The sequence below is a fragment of the Musca autumnalis genome, unplaced genomic scaffold (assembly GCF_047663935.1).
Source record: "Musca autumnalis isolate F117 unplaced genomic scaffold, ASM4766393v1 scaffold_1, whole genome shotgun sequence".
Lineage (NCBI taxonomy): Eukaryota > Metazoa > Arthropoda > Insecta > Diptera > Muscidae > Musca > Musca autumnalis.
The window spans coordinates 147,761,154-147,774,566 of record NW_027411644.1 but is presented as its reverse complement, the minus strand read 5'-3'; the positions used below and the strand labels follow the sequence as shown (position 1 = coordinate 147,774,566).

At 33.5% G+C, this 13,413-nt stretch overlaps 1 protein-coding gene and 1 long non-coding RNA gene across 3 annotated transcripts in view; one reads left to right on the top strand and one right to left on the bottom strand.

The window, feature by feature from the left end:
* The window catches only part of LOC141388149 (ADP-ribosylation factor-like protein 3), a 40,681-nt gene extending 27,531 nt beyond the window's left edge, over positions 1–13,150 (top strand). For both annotated transcript variants that reach the window (XM_073958193.1, XM_073958191.1), the window contains exons 4-5: positions 10,906–11,142; positions 12,911–13,150. In XM_073958193.1, the coding sequence (XP_073814294.1) occupies positions 10,906–11,142; positions 12,911–12,949 (276 nt within the window). In that variant the 3' untranslated portion in view covers positions 12,950–13,150. The remainder of the gene's footprint in view (positions 1–10,905; positions 11,143–12,910) is intronic.
* On the bottom strand, positions 2,835–10,894 carry LOC141388173 (uncharacterized). The gene is made up of 2 exons (XR_012408749.1): positions 7,378–10,894; positions 2,835–6,352 (listed from the first exon to the last, which is right to left on the bottom strand). It is a non-coding gene; the product is annotated as an uncharacterized lncRNA (long non-coding RNA).
* Positions 13,151–13,413: the final 263 nt, after the last annotated feature.

The window sequence follows — 13,413 nt, the reverse complement described above, 5'->3', positions numbered from 1 at the left end:
TAGGTTGCCACCTTCTTCTTTATTCTTTTATTTTTGTTACGTCAGAAATAAAGCAGGAAATCAAGGCAACCAGGCGAGGCAGCTTATAGCCCGTTTAGACTATAACCCCAGCAAAATAAATTGGAAGTAGTGCAATGTAGACTAGTTCTTTCACGGCATGTTTTTATGCAGTTCGAACGGAGTCGTGAAAAAGGCACTCCATTCCTCGAATTTTAACCGCATTTGGATGCAATCCAAAGAATCACATCCATTTGTCACATTTTAACAACATCCGGAGGCAGTTCAACGGAGTCGTGAAAAAGGCACTCCAATTCCTCACAATTTAACAGCATCCGGATGCAGTGCAAACGGAGTCGTGAAAAAGGCACTCCGTTCACTACATTTTATTAGCAGTTGTTAGAGATCCCTACATGTACATAAATCAGTTTGTACATCTCTACAGGCACCGGAATACATTTCCAAAAGGAGATAATCGTGTTAACATTTCCAAACATTAGTTAATACAAACTAAATAATATTTAATTTGTGAACATTTTTCCGATAACTCACGAGAAGAAAATTTCCCAATGGAGTGCTGTTGGAGTACATGTCGAAATCTTAACTGGTGATGGGAAGACAATATCAAACCCATTTAGCAGATGAAGCAAAAGCACTTAAGCTTGGATTAAAAAAAGAGCGGAGGAAACACACATGTTTGCGATTGAATTCAATAGAGAATTTTCATACATTTTAACTGACCCTTTGCATTGCATTTTAACTGAACCTTTGGCACTGCATTTTAACTGACCCTTTGGCATTGCATTTTAACTGACCCTTTTGTTTTGAATAACAAAATAAAATGCAGTTATTAATTGTGTAAAACAAAAATATTAATAACTTTATTAAATTAACACAAATTATGAAAATTCTCTATTGAATTCAATCGCAAACATGTGTGTGCTCTTCATTTAACCCAAGCTTAAGTGCTTTTGCTTCATCTGCTAAATGGGTCTTCCCATCACCAGTTAAGATTTCGACATGTAGTCCAACAGCACTCCATTGGGAAAGTTTCTTCTCGTGAGTTACCGGAAAAATGTTCACAAATTAAATATATTTAGTTTGTATTAACAAATGTTTGGTAATGTTAACACGATTATCTCATTTTGGAAATGTATTCCGGTGCCTGTAGAGATGTACGAACTGATTTATGTACATGTAGGGATCTCTAACAACTGCTAATAAAATGTAGTCAACGGAGTGCCTTTTTCACGACTCCGTTTGCACTGCATCCGGATGATGTTATATTGTGAGGAATTGGAGTGCCTTTTTCACGACTCCGTTGAACTGCCTCCGGATGTTGTTAAAATGTGACAAATGGATGTGATTCTTTGGATTGCTTCCAAATGCGGTTAAAATGTGGGGAATAGAGTGCCTTTTTCACGACTCCGTTTGAACTGCATAAAAACATGCCGTGAAAGAACTAGTCTACATTGCACTACTTCCAATTTATTTTGCTGGGAACTATTGCAGTCTGTACCAATATTGGCAACTATGTTCTTTTTGACCTTTTTTCTCAAAAATCATGGTATAAGTAAAGAGGTAGATTTAAATGAAAAAAAATCTATAGAACCCTTGTTTTTCCTGAATTCCTAAAACTTCAAAATTAAGCAACAAGTGGGTTTGTTTACAACACCAATTTTGAGCATTTTATAAAAATCGCGAAAAATGAATGAAGGACCAACGTTTCTCCGCATAATCAAGTTGTGGATATGATAAAATGTTTGTTTCAATGATATCCTGGCGAATTATTTACATACAAATGTTCCAAAAATAATTAAAAAATCATTGAATTCGATTGTTTTTAAAATTGTTTGACATATTATTCAAACACCACACACACATACACAGTTTGTGTATATTGTTTTGAAGTTTTAGGAATACTCGAATGAAAAAATTTAAATTGACATAAAGCTTTGGCTAACCTTTCTTATTAAACCATGTCAAAAATGATTTCCTGTAGCGAGAGTGAGTAAACTTTTGCCTATTAATGCCAAAAATAAGGTTCATTCCATTTAATTATTAAAAGGTCACGCACAACCAACTTTGAAAAAAAATTTGGAAAATCCTTGAAATGAAAAAGAAAAATGTTGCACCAAATTTGTTTCCTGTTGCACGAATAAATGGCATTTTGCCTATTAATGACTAAAATAATTCTTATTCCATTTAAATATTGAAAAAGGTCCCGCACAAACCACATTCAATTTATGTGATACATGGAATAAAGCTATATATGATATAAAATTATATGTATGTAATAATAGCTGTGTTCCTTTACTTACTCGAGGTTACCATTTTTACCATTTGTTACCATTTTTAACCTGCAAAGCGTTCCTTAACCCAGAAAAGTGGCAAAACTGGAAGCAATTTTTAAGAGAGTGAGAGAGGAGAGATAGCGAAAATGGCTTTCTTTTCTACCACAGGCTACCAGCAAAATTTCCGGAGGTAAAAAATGGCAGAACTGATTTTTCGACTTTTGTTTGAGATTATTTCACAATGAAGAAGAAAATGGACGGAAAACAGAAGAAAAGCCGAACGCTGACAAAACAAAATTAAAAAATGTGAAATAAAAGACGAAAATTGATTTTTGCATGTTCCTTTTTGACATTGCTGCCAGATGTACCATTTTTCCGTTCCTTTACTTTTCTGGTAAAAATGTTCATGAGAGAGCAATTTTGTCACTTTTCTCTTTTACCACTCTTATCATTAAAACAGTAAAGGAACAAAGCTAATATGACGTTAAAATTGGTGAAAAAAGCTTATGTCATTCTGGATATGTCGTGTGGCTTTAAAGATTGTTTTGTGTTATTTATGTGCTTAAAGTGACTCCAAATTGTTTTCCAAAAAGCTCATCTATAAAAACTTTAAAAGCTTTTTGTGCATGCGCTTTTTTCTATCGCATCACCTTGTAATTAAGATTTTATCTAATCTTATGCAAAAGCTCATCAAAATATGACACAGGGATATGAGGTTGTAAAAAAGTCATAACCCTATCATTTACATTTTTCAAATAACTGTAAACACAAACACAGAAAAACAAACAGAAGCGGAAAAAAAATATTAAATAAAAATAAAATGGATGTAGCTTTAATCTTTATATATAAAACTCAATTGTCGTTTGTTGGTAATTGAATCAGTTGAAAACGGCTAGAGCGATTTGGATAATTTTTTGTGGAAATGTTAGTCATAGTCCAGTTTAGGTTTTTATGCAAAGAAAAATTGGCCACGCCCAATTTTCCGCCCACTTTTATAAATATGTTATATCTACGGAACTACTCAATAGATTTTCCTGAAATTTGCAGGGAACGTAGAGTGATGGCCCCCGGTTGAAAGGCTACATATTTGGTTGAATTTCGGATCGGGCGGGGTAACTCCCCTATGCTCTATTTTTGTAAAAATGCAATATTTGCAACAATTACAAATGTATCGCCTTGAAAATTAATTTCCGAGTCAATGGCGATTGTGTCTCCGACCTTACGTGCTTATTTGGGGCATTAAGACTGGACAACGCCCACTTTTTAAATATGTTATATCTACGAAACTACTAAATCGATTTTCCTGAAACTTTCAGCGAATGTACAGGGTTGGTCTCCGATAAAAATAGGCTACATATTTTTTGACTTTCGGATCGGGCGGGTACCTCCCCTATGCCCTATTTTTGTAAAAATGCAATATTTGCAACAAATACGAATGTATCGGTTTGGGAATTTATTTGTGAGTCAATGGCGATTGTGTCTCCAACCTTACGTACTTATTTTGTGACTTAAGATCTGGCCACGCTCACTTTCTAATTAGGTTATATCTACAGGGGATTTTCAAGAAAATCGCGATTTGTCTAAACTTTTAAATCTTTATAAATAAAAATCAAATATCGTTCGTTGGTAATGGCATCAGTTGAGAACGGCTGGACCGATTTTCGACTTGGGTTTTTATGCAAAGAAAATTTGACCATGCCCACTTTTACGCCCACTTTTTTCAATTTTCTATTTTTATCATTTCTACAAAAACTACTGAACCGATTTTCCTGAAATTGCCAGGGAATGTACAGAGATGGTCCCCGCTTAAAATAGGCTACAAATTCAGTTGAATTTCGGAAAGGGCGGGGAACATCCTCTATAGCCTACTTTTTTTAAAAATGTTATATTTACAATAATTACGAATGTATCCATTTGGAAGTTAATTTGCGAGACAATTGTGGTTGTGTCTCCGACCTTACCTACTTTTTTAGGAACCACAGACTTGACCATACCCACTTTTTAAAATATGTAACATCTACAAAACTACTGAACCGATATTCGTGAAAATATCAGGGAATGTACAGGCATATTTTCTTGATTTTTGAAGAGGGCATATTTAAAAAAACGCCTTACCTTTATGAATAAAAATCAAATGCTGTCATAACCCAACTTAGGTTTTTTGGAAAGAAAAGTTTACCACGTCCCCGAAAACAGGTTACATATTTTATTGAATTCCAGAGGGGGCGGGGTACCTCCCCTATGCGATATTTTTTTAAAAAACTTTATATTTGGAAAAATTATGTATGTATCGGAATAAAAATTTACGGCTTAATCTACAATCTAGGTACTTCTTTGGGGCCTATAGGCCTGATCAAGCCTGTTTTTTTTAGTATGTCATAACTCCAATAATACTGAAGGGATTTCCATAAAATTTGCAGCAAAAGCTCTATGTTTGCCGTTGTTATGTGGGGTACCTTCCCCATGCCTTTCTGTTAAACGCTATATGTATAAGCCAAACTTATGATTATATCGGTTTCAGCATACATTTTGGTAGGCAATGAAGTTGTGTGCACCCTAGGACCGGACTAGGCCCACTTTTTTTAATATGTTATATATTGAAAACTGATGACCACGCCCACTCTTTTCAAAACATTATTTTTCCTAAACGACTGAACCTAATTTTCAGAAAATGTTCAGGAATGTCCCGTGGTCCAAAATGCTATATATTTGTAGACGAATTTTGGGGCCTATTATTTTATAATCGGTGTATTTGTTAAACTTATGAGTGCATCAGGTTGCAAATTAGTTTTCGAGACAACGGTGGTTGTCCCCCGATCAAGAAAAACTATATATTTACAAATGTACTTAAATGGTGAGGTTCAACGGTCTGTCAGCCATGAAAAGCTAAAACATATAGGTCTAAATTAGCGGCAGAATTCGATTTAATCATTTTTTTAACTTTTATTATTAGATCGCTTTAGGATAAAGACAGTGACATGGACGATAATAAATCCTAAAAGGCACAAATTGGCGAAAAATCCGACAAAGTCCGTAATAGAAAAGAAAGGTTACAGACAAAATCTGTTGATAAATTAAAATCCTTCTCGGTTTGAAAATGGACCGAAGAAGTGTGGTACAAAATACCTACTTTTGAATTAAAACTCATTACGACGGGCCAGCAACGCGGACCGGGGTCTGCTAGTTTAATATAAATGGTAAACAACGTATTTAATAGCAATTTGTCAGATTATTTTGTGCAGTATTCAATTCCATTTTTAATTTTCCAGCAATTCTTTTTGCAAATTCGCGTATGTATACGTAAACAAAGATCAGCTGACTGGCATCTTATATCATTTTAGACTAGTCTAAATAACTAGGATTTCAAAGTTTGATTTAGAAATCGAGTCGATTTAAAATGACTAGTCTAAACGGGCTATTATGTACCCAGGCCTTAAGACCTAAACACATCCAAAGTTTGAGTAAAGTTGGATGTCATTTCTGATAAAAGAATAAAAAAGAATCGAACTATGTTACCCTTGTTCTTTTATTCTTCTATTAGTAATAACGTCCAACTTTAATCAAACGTTGGATGTGTTTAGGGTTTTATAGTAAAACGCCGTATATATAATCGGATTCAACAAGCCCACTGGGTTTCAAATGCCAATTCCATTGGGTATACGTCAAACAAATCCGGATAATGAAGGTTAACCCGGCAAAAAGCTATAATATAAACAGCCTATAAGTTTACATTTACGAAATCCAAACTATTTTAACTGTCAATTTGTCAAAACGTCAAATGAAATCCAATGGATTTAAGATCAGTTTTCATTTGACGTATACGCAAAGGAATTGACAGTTGAAATCGAGTGGATTTCGTAAATGTAAACCAAGCATTAGCGACAACTTTATTTTGTTGTTATCTTAGTCCCGGGCCACACTAGAATAATTTCACTAAAATTTTAACATGAAATTTTAGTTGTGTTCCAGAACCTGCAAAATAGTACTATTTAGTACTAGTTTTACAATTTTTTGATAAAATGCGTTCCTGTACTTAAAAAACTGCCAAAATTTTTTGTTCTCTTATGCCAAGTTTACACTAGCGCTCCAAAATCCACTGGATTTCACGAAATCCTGAAATACACCCCGGTGTTCACACTCATTTTTTGTTGATTTGAAACATATCACAATGATCAAGGTAGATGCATATGCGCAGCTGATCGAACATGAATTTTAACAAGTTGCTGTAAATAGAATTAATCATCAAAAATATAAAAATATAGAACTTTACAACTTTATTTGGAAAAGTATCTATATATTGCGTTCCCGTACTCCGAAATGTAGCAAGACTTGCACTTCTCTTTAAACAAAAATAGCGCCGAATAACACCTTCTTCTCCTGTTTTCTGCCATAGTAGAAACTAGCAGCAAGTATTTTCATTGGCATCTAATATGATAGCTGATACGTTGATTTTGACATTTATGCAGGAGTTTCTGCAATTTCCGACATTTTTTGGTTCCCGAATTTTTTAAGAAATTTGTATGAGGAAGCAATTTTTGACAATTCGCTCTTTTTTCTAACATTGTCATTAAAAAAGTACGGGAACACAATAAAAAATAGCATTGTAACCATGGAACAATTACCCAGGTAGTGGCATCGTAAAATTTTGAATATGTTATGTCAAAACTTTCTTTATGTTGTTGGGGAAATTACAACAAAAATAATTTTTTTTATAAAGGGATTTGACTTTTCATATTCGATCAGCTGGTGTGATACCACTACCTGGTAGTTCTGCCATGATTGTAACAAAGTAATTTAATAATTTTGTCACATTGTTTATAAATTTTTATACTAACATTTTTTGTTGCAGCAATTGACCATCTACCTTATTTATTATGATACGTGAAAAGTGTTGCAACTTTTGGTACTTTTTTAGGCAAAAGGGTTGTATATCATGTATACTGTGATTTCGATGTTGATTTCACTGAAATCACGAAATGAGATGATTTCATTTTTGTATGCGAAATCATGATAAATTTAACTTGATTCCGCGCGAAATCACCAAACGCCTTCGAAATCACGAAACGACGCCGAATGTAAACCAAACATTAAAACAAAATTGGCTCCAAATGGCTTTCTCTTCTACTATTTTCTACTACACAAATTTGGCTGTGTAAAAAGTAGGAAATTTGTCAACAGGAATATTTGACAGTTTTTGAGAGAACCGAAAATAAAAAACATTGAAACAAATTAGAAAATAATTTTAAGTCGACATTAAAATAAGATATTTCGCAAATAATTCATAAATCTTTTAATAAAAATTCGTGGTAATGAACTCAAAGATTTCAGGAAAGCCCGTAATTAAACAATTTCAATCTTACAGTTCAACTGCGGCAACTGGGACCAACGTTTTTATGTGAAAAACCATCAGCAATTATCTTCCAGTACACCGGCATCGCACATTGTTACAGGAGTCTTGCAAATGGAATCACATCTTTTGTACATTAACATGGTTTATATTGCTCAAGTCCTTCAACGTTTGTAGATTCATGCATATGCTGGGTGGAACAAATGATTGACATAAAAAAGCCCAATGCTTCCCATATGCCAAATGTTATCCTTCCCACTAACACCTCAAAATGGAAAGGATAGGTCTATCCCAGTCAGCCTGTACGTCCGTTAGAATGGGGCATAGTTCGACGAAAGTTAAATTAGTTATTAAACAGCCGAAGAACCTGAACCTAGAAGAACCACACAGGTGTTAGATTCAATCCAAATTGCCAGTTTCAAGCACTGCACTTCGTGGCCCCCATGGATCGTATGTTTCGCCGATGTTAACACGCGATAGTGTAGTCGATCCTATTGGTATTAATAGTGACGAAGTAAATTAATGCAACGTTAATATGCTAAATAAATAAACTCAATTCCAAAACGTCATTATGGTGATCCAGTAACTAATGAGATTAGAATAAATCTGTAAGGGATTTATTAACATGATTTTTATTGTTGCTTTTATATTATGAATACAAAATTTATATTTAAGTATTAAAATCGCATACTTTCTTTGAGATTTTTGTTTAAGCCTCCATAATTTATATGGTGAAGGGCAATTGATTGATTGGTTGATTTATAGGAACTGATTGCAGGCGCGGATACAATTATTGATACAGACCAGTATATTTTGATATAATTTGATACAACTGTGCCTGAAACTCACATCCGCCTTCATGTCCACTCCCGGTATAAATGACCAAAAAAAGACTTCCATCAGATGTTGGTTCTCTCACTTCTTTTGGTACGTAACATTTGATTTATAAAAGATAAATTTAAAATCACAATTCGTTATTACAGACAAACCTACATACATATATTATATGATGATTGTCATTTTTTATTCTTGACAAATTTATTACTAACCTTACTACATTTTCCGTTCCTGTACTTTTTGAAAAATTATGTGTTCTGAGAGCAAAATTTATCGTTCGCTCTTTTACTATTTTTGCCATTAAAAAAGTTCTGGAACGAAGCTTATGAGTCTCTAGATTGAGTTCCATAGTTGAGTAAAATCATGAAATTGCTGTAATGGGGAATTCGGCCTAAGAACACCTAATTTCATGAAATTTAATCTAGTGTGGACTTACCGAAAATTTTCGTCAATTACCGAAATTATCATCATTTTCAATTTACCTACTTTTGTCGGTAACTCGAAAAATTAGTTACAGAATTCCACTACAGGTGAACTTATTGCTCGATCCTATATGTATACAGACCTTCGAAATCGGTAATGACGGAGCCATCGTGGAAAATATTCATCAAACTTAATTTGGAAATGAGTTTTTAACCGTTTTTATGTAAATGTAAAAAGAAATCGTAATGTTTTATTAATATATGGACTTTTTTTGTAATGTTATAATATGACAAGAAATATAAACAAACAAAGAAACAACAATTCTAATGTCTTGTTCATACTAAGGCTAATTCGCTCTCTATTCGTTGTTCGAACAATTTAAGTATTATTAAAAACTCAAACATTTTTAGAAAAACTGCAAAATATGAATGAAAAGTAAACGATTTAACGACTAGTATACATTATAATCATAGCAAATTTTGTATTCTCTTTCATTGCATTTGCATTTCTTGTCCATCTTTTCAAATTCGCGTACAAATTTAGAAACAAAAATCAAATGCCTGCCGGAAAGTCTGTATACCAAAAAGTTATTTTGGCAGGTCTCTCTCGCGTTAATTTTTAAAATAGAAAAATTTGAAAAAAAATACTGAAAACACCAAAATTGTGAGAAAAAATAGAAAACATGAATAAAACTAATATAATTTAATATTAAATAGATATCTGAATGGACAAATATTTTTTCAGCTCATATCATGGCACAATTACCCAGGTAGTGGCATCGTATAATTTTGAATATGTTATGTCAAAACTTTTGGGGAAATTCCAAAAAAAATAATTTTTTATAAAGGGATTTGACTTTTCATATTCGATCAGCTGGTGTGATACCACTACCTGGGCAATTGTGCCATGGTTCATATCAATTAATGGGTACTTTACACGATATGTTTTTTACATATGAGTTGTCACTTTGCATATACATTTTGTATGGGAGAAGTGACAACTCATATGAAAAAAACATATCGTGTAAAGTACCCATAACTTTACTCGTCTTTTGGCTGAAACATTCTTTATGCCGGGCATACACTATACTGCCAAACTGCACTGCCAAATGAACCCTTTGTGTACGTGTGTGATTGACTAGTGTGTGGCATCCCTTCAATCCAATTTCAAAAAAATATATATTTTCCTCCAAAAATTCGATTTTGAGTTGAAAATTTCCAATTGTTTACTTTTATCACAAATAGAAGTTTATGTTTTCAAAAATTATTTGTTTGTCACTTGGAAAATAAATAAAATTCATCCGATTGAAAGGGGTTCATTTCAAAATCAAAATCATTTTGATTTCTATCATGCTTAAAATATTCACACATCCATTGACAAATGTTTCAAAATTTACTAGTACTATTACAAATGTTGTAGTGCATGCCCATAGTGTATGGGCCGCATAAAAAACAGTAAACAAAAACTATGAAAATATGAATCGTGTTGCTATGAATTGTGTACCATGTCGTATGAACGGGTTAATTCGTGTAGGTAATTATGAGAACGAACGACGTGATTCAAATGCTGGTATGAACATGGCATTACATTGTTGAATTGTTATACATCTTCCTTTACCCTGCGTTTACAAATGACAGGACAGTTGACTTCATGTTTTGATTGTCAAAATACCAAAACTTGCCTGTGTGACGTAGGCGTCCAGACAACTGCAAAAACAGTTGTAAAATTATGAATGAAAATCATCGATTTTTTCTTGTTTTCCGTTCACATATTTTGTTTTTGTTCATGTTCTTTTGTTTTCAACACATTTCAATTATCATATCACTTCTTTTTTACGAAAATGTCAAAAAATTGTTAACCCGGCTGTCTGTGAAAAAATTATGGACAGCTGGGAGACAAAAGACAAATGTATGTATGTGTTAGTAAATCAGAGTTGTATTTGAAGAGAAACTGTCTGGTGTAAACGCCTAGTTATTGTACAACGATATGTGTTTAATACCATTGCAGATATATGTAATAGATTGCACTGATCGGGAGCGGTTGGGAGAAACTGGAAACGAGCTTTTTGAAATATTAATGGACAATAGGCTTAAGCAGGTGCCTCTTTTAGTATTTGCCAACAAACAGGATCTGCCAAATGCAATGACATCATCTGAAGTTGCAGAGGTAATTGGCTTGGTTCGTTTGGAGGAACGTACATGGCAAATTAAGGCTTGCTCAGCGGTTGAGGGGACTGGCATCAAAGTAAGTATAGTTCATACTTCTTGTTTTATTTATGTTTGCTTTGTTCAACAGAGCTTGTTAAGCGCTAGACACAATCGGTCCGTTGGGAGTCACGTGTTAAAAACAACAACCACATGAAAACACCAAAGGAAATCTAGGCATCACTTAAAATTTTTTGGTAAAGCTAATTTACACTCATGCTCCGAAATCCATTGGATTTCACGTAATTCTGAAATACACCACGTTGTTTACACTTATTTTAAAATATACGAAATTTTAGAACATTACCGCATTATGTTGAAAATTATCGTAAATTAACCAGTTAATACTAACAAATAAAAATTGTTTTATCGTTGAGAAAAATATAATGAATAATTTCGACTGATAAAAGTTGTGTCCCAGAACTTGCAAAATAGTACTACTTGCATTATTTTCCTCTTTTGTGTTAGAAATACCTTGCCGTACTTAGAAAACTAGTACAACTTCCATTTAAAAAAATAGGAGCTGAATAATGCCCTCTTCTCCTATATGCTGCTATAGAAATTTGGCCGAGTGAAAACTAGAAACTTTTACAAATTTGCATTGAAAAGCAATTTTTGACAATACCCTCTTTTGTTAACTTTACCACTAAAAAAGTACGGGAACGCAATGAAAATACCAAAGCGAATTTATTTTATGTTTCGATATTAACATTTATTTTGCAGCAAATCGCCATCTTCCAGTGATTACGATGTTGATTTCGCTGAAATCACGAAATGAGATGATTTTATTTTTGTACGCAAAATCATGGTAAATTTTGCTTGATTTCGCACGAAATCACGAAACGCCTCTGAAATCACAAAACTATGCCGAATGTAAACCAAACATTAGTTGTAATAATAAAGCGCCACTCAACGGAGACATTGTGTCGAGGCTTTACAAGCATATTTGCTTTAAAGGTAGAAACACAATGAAATACGCCGCTTTTTTCACGCTCATGCTTGGTTTACATTTACGAAATCCACTCGATTTCAACTGTCAATTCCTTTGCGTATTCGTCAAATGAAAACTCATCTGAAACCCATTGGATTTCATTTGACATTTAAGCAATGGAATTGACAGTTGAAATCGAGTGGATTTCGTAAATGTAAACAAAGCATCAGTTTTATGTAGAGGATTAAAGGCCAAGTACTACCTAATTCATTTGAATTAGGTAGTACTTGGCCTTTAATCTTTTACATGAAACTGAGCGTGAAAAAGCGGCGTATTTCATTGTGTTTCTACCTTAGGTTAGTTTGGACGATTTTCCGTGAACACTTAAAGGAAATATAGAAGTAACAAATGCTCTAAGTGTAAAAAATAGTGATGTCCGGATTATTGAGTAGAAATATCTGGATAATGGGGACAATTTTAGTGTCCGGATTACCGCGTTGTCCGGATTATTGAGACTATAGGTCTGTTCGATAACTAAAAAGTTTGTACAAACTTTTAGAAAATGCTGTTCGATAACAAACTTGTTCAGTAAACGAGAAATGGGAAGTAGATGCAAGTACTTTCAAATACTTTTTACTTCGAAGTTATCGAACAGACCTTATATTGTACCTTCTAATAACATACCAAACGTTACAAGGTAGTGCATATCAACCGGCTTCCATTTAAAAGATATATTTCATCAGTTTTTTGGAAAAAATGTATTGTTATTTTTATCAATATTGACTTTATATTTTGAAGAACAAGTTGAATAAATTAAATGTCTTTACAAAAATAGAAGATTAGCATAAATTGTGGCATATCCTCTTACTCTTTTTAGGAAGGAATGGATTGGGTATGCAAGAATATGAAGAAATAAAAAACCCCTTGAGATGTTTTACGCTGACCACGCAATACCCTGTGAAACATAAAATCTGCTAAAGGAGATACGCCGAATATACACCACAAAAAGTAATTAGTTAATGATTTGTAAAGTATTTTAAGAACATAATTAGGTTAATTTGAGTAAATAAAAAACCATATATGTGCACGTGAAATAAATATGCTTCTTTAAACATGATTTGATTCTTTTATATTCCTACTAGCTGAGCCCGGTGTGCTTCGCAACCCCAACTAATCGCTATATCACACCATAAGCTTTTTCACATGTATGTTGTCACTTTGGGTATATTAACATACAGGCCAGCCGATGTCATACATGTGAAAAAGCATATGGTGTGATATAGCCATAAACTAGATGCACATACATACATACGTACATGATTTAACTTTTAATACAATCGTACCGACATCTGTACGAAATTCGGACGCTACGTCCGATGG